Source organism: Salmo salar, chromosome 22 (genome assembly GCF_965601325.2).
Source record: "Salmo salar chromosome 22, fSalSal1, whole genome shotgun sequence".
Taxonomy (NCBI): domain Eukaryota; kingdom Metazoa; phylum Chordata; class Actinopteri; order Salmoniformes; family Salmonidae; genus Salmo; species Salmo salar.
In genome coordinates, this window is record NC_138312.1 from 64,918,981 (window position 1) to 64,932,264 (window position 13,284).

A 13,284-nucleotide genomic window follows, 5' to 3' on the forward strand; every position below is an offset into this window, starting at 1 on the left:
ACACCCCCATGAGTGTCTTTCAGAACAGGGGACACCCCCATGAGTGTCTTTCAGAACAGGGGACACCCCCATGAGTGTCTTTCAGAACAGGGGACACCCCCATGAGTGTCTTTCAGAACAGGGGACACCCCCATGAGTGTCTTTCAGAACAGGGGACACCCCCATGAGTGTCTTTCAGAACAGGGGACACGCCCATGAGTGTCTTTCAGAACAGGGGACACCCCCATGAGTGTCTTTCAGAACAGGGGACACCCCCATGAGTGTCTTTCAGAACAGGGGACACCCCCTTGAGTAATTTGGGTTTGGTCAATGACTCTGCAGAAAACTGTTTTTTCGTATCCGCCAGTTTGTCATTAATGCCGTGAAAAAAATTGTCTCTCAGTGTCCTACGTTGAGATAAAAAGCCTTCTTGTGGGAGCACTCCAGCCCATTGAGTCTCTGGTCTATCTCCTTAACAAGATTTTGGATCAGATATGTATGAATCCTTTGTTTTCAGATGGGTTCGTGTCTCTGCAGAGCGGAGATGCTGGTAAGCAGCCGGAGAAGATACTGTGAGACATGGGGGCAGACCAGTCCTTCATTTTGGAGGGTGTTTTGCCTTTGTCTGACACTTCAGCAACTGGTTACAATGTGTTAGTGGAGATCAGTTGCATGGAAGTTCCTTTGTATTAAGTAGAACGCGAGTCCTATCTTTTTTCTGGTTTCTTGTATTTGTGATTTTATTATTGACGTGTTGAGCTGTCTGGTTGAACTACTTATTTCCTTAAAACGGCGTTGTTGGTTGAGGGCTTCTAAGTAAGCATTTCAATGTACACCTGTTGTATTCGGCGCATGTGACAAATACAATTTGATTTGATTTGCAATGGCACACCTGTCTATATAAGGTCCCACAGTTGACAATGCATCTCAGAGCAAAAACCAAACCATGAGGTTGAAGGAATTGTCCGTAGAGCTCCGAGACAGGATTGTGTCGAGGAACAGATCTGGGGAAGGGAACCAAAACATTTCTTCAGCATTGAAGGTCCCCAAGAACACAGTGGCCTCCATCATTCTTAAATGGAAGAAGTTTGGAACCACCAAGACTCTTCCTAGAGCTGGCTGCCCGGCTAAACTGACCAATCAGGGGGAGAAGGGCCTTGGTCAGGGAGGTGACCAACAACCCGATGGTCACTCTGTCAGAGCTCCAGAGTTCCTCTGTGGAGATGGGAGAACCTTCCAGAAGGACAACCATCTCTGCAGCACTCCACCAATCAGGCCTTTATGGCAGAGTTGCCAGACGGAAGCCACTTCTCATGAATAGGCACACGCCTGCTTGGAGTTTGCCAAAAGGCACCTAAAAGACTCTCAGACCATGAGAAACAAGATTCTCTTGTCTGATAAAACCAAGATTGAACTATTTGGCCTGAATGCCAAGTGTCACGTCTGGAGGAAACCTGACACAATCCCTTCGGTGAAGCATGGTGGTGGTAGCATCATGAGGTGGGGATGTTTTTCTGCGGTGGAGATCAAGGTAAAGATGAACGGAGCAAAGTACAGAGAGATCTTTGATAAATACCTGCTCCAGAGAGCTCAGGACCTCAGACTGGAGCGAAGGTTCACCTTCCAACTGGACAACGACCCCTAAGCACAGCCAAGACCACGCAGGAGCCCAGACTTGGACCTGATCGAACATCTCCGGAGAGACCTGAAAATAGCTGTGCAGCGAGGCTCCCCATCCAACCTGACAGAGCTTGAGAGGATCTGCAAAGAAGTACTGGATAAACTACTCAAATACAGATGTGCCAAGCTTGTAGAATCATACCCAAGAAGTCTCGAGGCTGTAATCACTGCCAAATGTCCTACAACAAAGTAAAGGGTCTAAATACTTATGTAAATGTGATATTTCCTTTTAACTTTTTCTATTTTAACAGTTTTTGCTTTGTCATTATGTGGTATTGTATGTAGATTGATGAGGGGGGGGAAAACGATTTTATCCATTTTATATTAAGGCTAGCATAGTGGAAAAAGTCAAGGGGTCTGAACTTTCCGAGTGCACAGTATTTTACGATTGCTATTGCATTGGTAGGCCAATGTAACGTAGAGTAACATATCATACTAAATTGAGTGGCACAATTTTTTTAATATAATATGTTTTGCTCTGAGACCAAATTGTGTCCATAGCATTTAGCAAGGCAGCACAAACAGATCATACGACAAGGCTATTATTTAATCACTATCAATTAGCCTGGTTCAGATCCTGATGTACCAACTCCTCTGACGATCGTTTTCTTTCCTTCACATACTCTCTAAACTACCACTCTCTCACACACACACACACACACACACACACACACACACACACACACCCACACACACACACACACACACTCTCTAAACTACCACTCTCTCACACACACACACACACACACACACACACACACACACACACACACTCTCTAAACTACCACTCTCTCACACACACACACACACACACACACACACACACACACACACACACACACACACTAAACTACCTCTCTCTCACACACACACACACACACACACACACACACACACACACACACACACACACACACACACACTCTAAACTACCTCTCTCACACACACACACACACACTCTCTAAACTACCACTCTCTCTCACACACACACACACACACACACACACACTCTCTCTAAACTACCTCTCTCTCTCACACACACACACACACACACACACACACACACACACACACACACACACACACACACACACTCTCTAAACTACCTCTCTCACACACACACACACACACACTCTCTAAACTACCTCTCTCACACACACACACACTCTCTAAACTACCACTCTCTCTCACACACACACTCTCTAAACTACCACTCTCTCTCACACTCACACACCACACACACACACACACACACACACTCTCTCTCTAAACTACCACTCTCTCACACACACACACACACACACACACACACACACACACACACACTCTCTCTAAACTACCACTCTCTCTCACACACACACACACACACACTCTCTAAACTACCACTCTCTCTCTCCCCACACACACACACACACACACACACTCTCTAAACTACCACTCTCTCACACACACACACACACACACACACACTCTCTAAACTACCACTCTCTCACACACACACACACACACACACACACACACTCTCTCTAAACTACCACTCTCTCACACACACACACACACACACACACTCTCTAAACTACCTCTCTCTCACACACACACATACTCTCTAAACTACCACTCTCTCACACACACACACACACACACACACACACACACACACACACACACACACACACACACACACTCTCTAAACTACCACTCTCACACACACACACACACACACACACACACTCTCTAAACTACCACTCTCTCTCTCCACACACACACACACACACACACACACACACACACACACACACACACACACACACACACACACACTCTCTAAACTACCACTCTCTCTCACACACACACACTCTCTAAACTACCACTCTCTCTCTCTCCCACACACACACACACACACACACACACACACACACACACACACACACACACACACACACACACACCACACCACTCTCTCTAAACTACCACTCTCTCACACACACACACACACACACTCTCTAAACTACCACTCTCTCTCTCTCACACACACACACTCACACACACACACACACACACACACACACACACACACACACACACACACACTCTCTCTAAACTACCACTCTCTCTCACACACACACACACACACACACACACACACACACACTCTCTCTCTCTAAACTACCACTCTCTCACACACACACACACACACACACACACACACACACACACACACACACACACACTCTCTCTAAACTACCACTCTCTCTCACACACACACACACACACACACACACACACACACACACACACACACACACACACACACACACTCTCTCTAAACTACCACTCTCTCACACACACACACACACACACACACACACACACTCTCTAAACTACCACTCTCTCTCTCTCACACACACACACACACACACACACACACACACACACTCTCTCTCTAAACTACCACTCTCTCTCACACACACACACACACACACACACTCTCTAAACTACCTCTCTCACACACACACACACTCTCTAAACTACCACTCTCTCACACACACACTCTCTAAACTACCACTCTCTCTCACACTCCACACACACACACACACACACACACACACACACACACACACACACACACACACACACACACACACACACACACACACACACACTCTCTCTCTAAACTACCTCTCTCTCACTCTCTCTTCTACATATGGAGATCTGGTAGCAGGCTATACTGTACATAATTCCATTGCATAATTTAGCATAGCATAATATAGCATAGCATATTATATCATAACATAAAGAGGTATAGTATAGCGTAACATAAGACAGCACAACCTGTATAAAATCTTTGGTGACTTTGTTCATCTGCTGGTTGGTGAGGTATTGCTTCCACTGTAAATAGGGAGCATTGTGGGTATCCACGTGGCATTGTGTGTTCTCCGAGCCATGGTGTGACCACACATCAGCCTCTGCTGCACCACTACCCAGCAGCCTCTGCTGCCACCTCCCAGGGTGCACCACTCCAAACTCCTTGGTCATGGAGAGGACCATCTCAGCCGACGGGAACAGATCGTTCTGGACAACGTCCTTCATCTTCCTCAGCTGGACCAGCAGGCTCAACCTGAAGAACCATATTACCATATACAACCATATTAACCATATACAACCATATTAACCATATACAACCATATTACCATATACAACCATATTAACCATATACAACCATATTAACCATATACAACCATATTAACCATATACAACCATATTAACCATATACAACCATATTACCATATACAACCATATTAACCATATACAACCATATTAACCATATACAACCATATTAACCATATACAACCATATTACCATATACAACCATATTAACCATATACAACCATATTAACCATATACAACCATATTAACCATATACAACCATATTAACCATATACAACCATATTAACCATATACAACCATATTACCCATATACAACCATAACACATACTACCAGCAGGCTCAACCTGAAGAATCATATCAACCATATTTACCATAGACAACCATAGACAACCATATTACCATATACAACCATATACAACCATATTAACCATATACAACCATATTAACCATATACAACCATATTAACCATATTAACCATAGACAACCATATTTACCATAGACAACCATAGACAACCATATTACCATATACAACCATATTACCATATACAACCATATACAACCATATTTACCATAGACAACCATAGACAACCATATTTACCATAGACAACCATATTACCATATACAACCATATTAACCATATTAACCATATACAACCATATTTACCATATTAACCATATACAACCATAATTACCATAGACAACCATATCAACCATATTACAATAGACAACCATATTACCATATAGAACCATATACAACCATATTACCATAGACAACCATATTTACCATAGACAACCATACTAACCATAGACAACCATATTACCATAGACAACCATAGACAACCATACTAACCATAGACAACCATATTACCATAGACAACCATAGACAACCATACTAACCATAGACAACCATATTACCATAGACAACCATAGACAACCATACTAACCATAGACAACCATATTACCATAGACAACCATACTAACCATAGACAACCATATTACCTATACACAACCATATTAACCATATACAACCATATTACCATAGACAATCATATTACCATAGACAACCATATTACCTATACACAACCATATACAACAATATTAATGTAACGAGTGCGCTGAGAGTCGGGATGTCACGTCCTGGCCAGTATAAGGGTTAATTGTCATTTTAGTTTGGTCAGGACGTGGCAGAGGGTATTTGTTTTATGTGGTTCAGGGTGGTGTGTTAGTTAGGAGGGCGTTTGATTTATTATTTCCGGGTTTTGAGTTATGGTCTATGTTGATGTATTTCTATGTGTAGTCTGGTTGATCTGTTTCTATGTTGAGTTAATTGGGGTGGACTTCCAATTGAAGGCAGCTGTGTGGTGTTGCCTTTGATTGGAAGTCCTATATTAGTTGGGTGTGTTTGTCTGTGTATTTGTGGGAGATTGTTCCGTGATTAGTGTGTGTAAACCTAACAGGACTGTCAGTGTATCGTGCGTTCGTTTTTGTTATTTTGTATGTTCGTTTTGGAATTTATTAAAAGTTCAAAATGAACCATCTCAACTCTGCTGCATATTGGTCCTCATTCTCCGATGATGATTTCACCATATCGTCCTCCGACGAAGAAATCCCTGACACGGGAAGCAAGTTCAGGGAGGGAGTGTTTTAATAAATAAATGAACCAATAAACACGTAACATAAACAACACACCGACATGAAAACAGAGTCAATAAGTCAATAACACCTGAGGAAAGAACCAAGTGGAGGGACAGGAAGATAATCAAGGAGGTGATGGAGTCCAGGTGAGTGTTATGAGGGGAGTGACAACCACATCAACCACATCAACCACATTAACCACATCAACCATATGAACCATATCAACCATATGAACCACATGAACCATATGAACCACATCAACCATATTAACCATATGAACCACATCAACCACATTAACCACATTAACCCCATTAACCATATGAACCACATTAACCCCATTAACCATATGAACCACATCAACCATATCAACCATATGAACCATATGAACCATATGAACCATATGAACCACATCAACCATATCAACCATATGAACCATATGAACCATATGAACCATATCAACCATATGAACCATATGAACCATATCAACCATATGAACCATATGAACCATATGAACCATATGAACCATATCAACCATATGAACCATATCAACCATATGAACCATATCAACCATATGAACCACATTAACCATATCAACCACATTAACCATATCAACCACATTAACCACATTAACCACATTAACCATATTAACCCCATTAACCATATTAATCATATTAACCCCATTAACCATATTAACCCCATTAACCCCATTAACCATATTAACCCCATTAACCCCATTAACCATATTAACCCCATTAACCATATTAACCAATACACAACCGTATTAACCATATCAACCACATTAACCATATTAACCATATTAACCATATTAACCCCATTAACCATATTAACCACAGTAACCATATCAACCACATTAACCATATTAACCATATCAACCATATTAACCATATTAACCAGGGATGCATGATATATCAGTGAACATATCTGAATCGGCTGATATTAGCTAAAAATGCCGATGTCTAGTTTAAAGCTGATGTGCGAAACTGATGTCAAAGCTGACTGGCAAACCGATATAACGAAGGTACATGACGTAATGACGCCACGTAAAATGTTGCTCTACACGTGCACCACAGCATTCCTAACCTAGCCCACAATGTCTGCTGTGTGGATCGAGCAGTCAACAAGTCAAGCAGTCATTTGAAAGACTAAGAACATTTCAGCGAGACAACTCAAAGGCGAAATGGAATTCAGTGCCCTTGACAATCAACTGTTCTCTGTCGTGGGTGACGTTGGTTTTCGCCGACTGGTCGAGCACCAGTAAACACTACCAAGTGCGCTATTTTTCAGATGTTGCCCTACCGGAGTTACACAGTAATAGCGTCACTGCTATTAGTTTCACGACATACATACTATGTCAAAAAAGATACACATCAGATAACACTATTTGACAATAACACTATTTGACGTGTTAAATAAGCTTTTAATTTGACACATCAAATTGCACAGTTCTATTATAGAATTTTGTGTGTTCTGAATTTGCATGTGCAAACCAAGCTCCACCACTACTATCAGTGTATGGTTATGGTTAATATGGTTAATGTGGTTAATATGGTTAATATGGTTAATATGGTTGATGTGGTTAATATGGTTAATATGGTTAATATGGTTGATATGGTTAATATGGTTGATATGGTTAATATCGTTAATGTGGTTAATATGGTTAATATGGTTGATATGGTTAATATAAGCGATGCATCGATATAACATTTTTGGCTGATACTGGTATCCGATATTTTCCTTGCCAAAAAAAAAACGATACCGATAAGCGATGTAAAAAAACATTTGCGGCCTTTTAAGCATTCTAGTACAGTTAAACAGTTGCACACACACACGGACGCAGCGGTCTAAGGCACTGCATCTCAGTGCAAGGAGCGTCACTACAGTCCCTGGTTTGAATCCAGGCTGTATCACATCCGACCGTGATTGGGACTCCCATAGGGCGGCGCACAATTGGCCCAGCGTCGTCCGGGTTTGGCCGGGGTAGGTCATCATTGTAAATAAGAATGTGTTCTTAACTGACTTGCCTAGTTAAATAAAGGTTACATTTAAAAATATATATTTATAATATATAACACATACACATCAGCAGGCTGAGCATACAACCATGGGTTGGAGGTCAAAGACACAGACAGACAGACAGACAGACAGACAGACAGACAGACAGACAGACAGACAGACAGACAGACAGACAGACAGACAGACAGACAGACAGACAGACAGACAGACAGACAGACAGACAGGTGTAATAGACAGATAGGTGTAACAGACAGACAGACAGACAGACAGACAGACAGACAGACAGACAGACAGACAGACAGACAGACAGACAGACAGACAGACAGACAGACAGACAGGCGTAATAGACAGATAGGTGTAACAGTCAAACAGATGTAACAGACAGACAGACAGACAGACAGACAGACAGACAGACAGACAGACAGACAGACAGACAGACAGACAGACAGGTGTAATAGACAGATAGGTGTAACAGTCAAACGCAGACAGACAGACAGACAGACAGACAGACAGACAGACAGACAGACAGACAGACAGAGAGGTGTAGTACCGTGACATGGCCTGGAAGCAGGTATGGGGCACCATGTCTCTGCCGTAGACCAGAGGTTGTCTCATAATGGTCTCCAGGGGTTGGTGTAGGTGGACGGGAGTGAAGCTGATGTCCAGGAGGGTATATAGACGCTTAGAGAAACTCAGACCAGAGTTATAGAGAACCATCACCTGGTCCTCCTCACTGCCTGTTAACCTGAAACCACATTCACACATGTACCTATAACATCTTACGCTGGGGCCCCCGATGGAGAGCCCTCTCGTATGGAGAGCCGATCTTACTGTATGGCGATCTTACTGTATGTTTTGAGACAGTATAACACGATTAAATCAAACCTACATTTATTTGTCACATGCCCCGAATACAACAGGTGTAGTAGACCTCACAGTGAAATGCTGAATACAACAGGTGTAGTAGACCTCACAGTGAAATGCTGAATACAACAGGTGTAGTAGACCTCACAGTGAAATGCTGAATACAACAGGTGTAGTAGACCTCACAGTGAAATGCTGAATACAACAGGTGTAGTAGACCTCACAGTGAAATGCTGAATACAACAGGTGTAGTAGACCTCACAGTGAAATGCTGAATACAACAGGTGTAGTAGACCTTACAGTGAAATGCTGAATACAACAGGTGTAGTAGACCTTACAGTGAAATGCTGAATACAACAGGTGTAGTAGACCTTACAGTGAAATGCTGAATACAACAGGTGTAGACCTTACAGTGAAATGCTGAATACAACAGGTGTAGTAGACCTCACAGTGAAATTCTGAATACAACAGGTGTAGTAGACCTCACAGTGAAACGCTGAATACAACAGGTGTAGTAGACCTCACAGTGAAATGCTGAATACAACAGGTGTAGTAGACCTCACAGTGAAATGCTGAATACAACAGGTGTAGTAGACCTCACAGTGAAATGCTGAATACAACAGGTGTAGTAGACCTCACAGTGAAATGCTGAATACAACAGGTGTAGTAGACCTTACAGTGAAATGCAGAATACAACAGGTGTAGTAGACCTCACAGTGAAATGCTTACAAGCCCTTAACCAACAGTGCAGTTCAAGAAGAGTTAAGAAAATATTTACCAAATAAACAAAAGTAAAAAATGATAAAAAAGTAACACCATGAAATAACAATAATGAGGCCAAATGTGTTATTGACTGTACGTTTGTTTACTCCATGTGTAACTCTGTGTTGTTGTTTTTGTCGCACTGCTTTGCTTTATCTTGGCCAGGTCACAGTTGTAAATGAGAACTTGTTCTCAACTGGCCACCTGGTTAAATAAATATATATACATATATAATAATATCATCATCATACATACATACATATATATATATATATATATATATATATATATATACACAAGGGGTACAGAGTCAATGTGCGGGGGTACAGGTTAGTTGAGGTAATTTGTACAAGTAGGTGGGGGTAAAATGAATATGCATAGATATGAGGGTATCTCACAGTATGTGTCACGAGTTTCTTCATCATCCGATGATATAGCGAAATCGTCGTCTGAAAAGGTGGACCAATATGCAGCAGAGTTGGTGTTCATTTTCTTAATTTATTAACGAACGTTGAACACGAAAAAACAAGAAAACAATAAGCACGACAAATGACAGTTTTGCAGACTAACAAAACACGCAATGCAAAAACAATCTCCCACAAATACAAGACAAACACACCCAACTAATATAGGACTTCCAATCAAAGGCAACACCACACAGCTGCCTTCAATTGGAAGTCCATCCCAATTAACTCAACATAGAAACACACTCACTAGACTACACATAGAAATACAAAAACATAGACCATAACTCAAAACCCGGAAATAATAAATCAAACACCCTCCTAACTAACACACCACCCTGAACCACATAAAACAAATACCCTCTGCCACGTCCTGACCAAACTATAATAACAATTAACCCTTATACTGGCCAGGACGTGACAGTATGGTTTGGGATACCTTCAGAGACTCATGTACCATACTCCATGAGTAAACAGATACTGTGACGTCATACATCCGGTTCTGTGTAGAGACGTGTTTCCCCACAAAACAATGTGACATCATACGACAACAGCAAGCCTTTAAAAAATAACTAGCTTTACTACATAGGAAAAATAACTAGCTTTACTACCTAGGGAAAATAACTAGCTTTACTACATAGGAAAATAACTAGCTTTACTACATAGGAAAATAACTAGCTTTACTACATAGGAAAATAACTAGCTTTACTACCTAGGGAAAATAACTAGCTTTACTACATAGGAAAATAACTAGCTTTACTACATAGGAAAATAACTAGCTTTACTACATAGGAAAATAACTAGCTTTACTACATAGGGAAAATAACTAGCTTTACTACATAGGAAAATAACTAGCTTTACTACATAGGGAAAATAACTAGCTTTACTACATAGGAAAATAACTAGCTTTACTACATAGGGAAAATAACTAGCTTTACTACATAGGAAAATAACTAGCTTTACTACATAGGAAAATAACTAGCTTTACTACATAGGAAAATAACTAGCTTTACTACATAGGAAAAATAACTAGCTTTACTACATAGGAAAATAACTAGCTTTACTACATAGGAAAATAACTAGCTTTACTACATAGGAAAAATAACTCTGCTTTACTATCAGTGGAAGTAAAGAAAAATACAAATCAGCCAAATATGAACTGTGCTACTGAAATATGGAAGGATAATCAATATGAACTGTGCTCTGCAATATGGAAGGATAATCAATATGAACTGTGCTCAGAAATATGGAAGGATAATCAATATGAACTGTGCTCTGAAATATGGAAGGATAATCAATATGAACTGTGCTCTGAAATATGGAAGGATAATCAATATGAACTGTGCTCTGCAATATGGAAGGATAATCAATATGAACTGTGCTCAGAAATATGGAAGGATAATCAATATGAACTGTGCTCTGCAATATGGAAGGATAATCAATATGAACTGTGCTCTGCAATATGGAAGGATAATCAATATGAACTGTGCTCAGAAATATGGAAGGATAATCAATATGAACTGTGCTCTGAAATATGGAAGGATAATCAATATGAACTGTGCTCTGAAATATGGAAGGATAATCAATATGAACTGTGCTCTGAAATATGGAAGGATAATCAATATGAACTGTGCCCAGAAATATGGAAGGATAATCAATATGAACTGTGCTCTGAAATATGGAAGGATAATCAATATGAACTGTGCTCTGCAATATGGAAGGATAATCAATATGAACTGTGCTCTGAAATATGGAAGGATAATCAATATGAACTGTGCTCTGCAATATGGAAGGATAATCAATATGAACTGTGCTCAGAAATATGGAAGGATAATCAATATGAACTGTGCTCTGCAATATGGAAGGATAATCAATATGAACTGTGCTCTGCAATATGGAAGGATAATCAATATGAACTGTGCTCAGAAATATGGAAGGATAATCAATATGAACTGTGCTCTGAAATATGGAAGGATAATCAATATGAACTGTGCTCTGAAATATGGAAGGATAATCAATAAGAACTGTGCTCTGAAATATGGAAGGATAATCAATATGAACTGTGCTCAGAAATATGGAAGGATAATCAATATGAACTGTGCTCTGAAATATGGAAGGATAATCAATATGAACTGTGCTCTGCAATATGGAAGGATAATCAATATGAACTGTGCTCTGAAATATGGAAGGATAATCAATATGAACTGTGCTCTGAAATATGGAAGGATAATCAATATGAACTGTGCTCTGCAATATGGAATGATAATCAATATGAACTGTGCTCTGAAATATGGAAGGATAATCAATATGAACTGTGCTCTGAAATATGGAAGGATAATCAATATGAACTGTGCTCTGAAATATGGAAGGATAATCAATATGAACTGTGCTCTGAAATATGGAAGGATAATCAATATGAACTGTGCTCTGCAATATGGAAGGATAATCAATATGAACTGTGCTCTGAAATATGGAAGGATAATCAATATGAACTGTGCTCTGAAATATGGAAGGATAATCAATATGAACTGTGCTCTGAAATATGGAAGGATAATCAATATGAACTGTGCTCTGCAATATGGAAGGATAATCAATATGAACTGTGCTCTGAAATATGGAAGGATAATCAATATGAACTGTGCTCAGAAATATGGAAGGATAATCAATATGAACTGTGCTCAGAAATATGGAAGGATAAT

At 40.3% G+C, this 13,284-nt stretch overlaps 1 protein-coding gene across 1 annotated transcript in view; it reads right to left on the bottom strand.

Annotated features, from left to right (window-relative positions):
• Window positions 1-492: 492 nt before the first annotated feature.
• Window positions 493-13,284, bottom strand: part of LOC106583852 (uncharacterized) — a 50,167-nt gene continuing 37,375 nt past the window's right edge. Inside the window, exons 14-16 of the mRNA XM_082967513.1 lie at window positions 8,935-9,240; window positions 4,492-4,777; window positions 493-549 (exon numbers count right to left, since the gene is read on the bottom strand). Coding sequence (XP_082823639.1) covers window positions 493-549; window positions 4,492-4,777; window positions 8,935-9,240 — 649 coding nt within the window. The remainder of the gene's footprint in view (window positions 550-4,491; window positions 4,778-8,934; window positions 9,241-13,284) is intronic.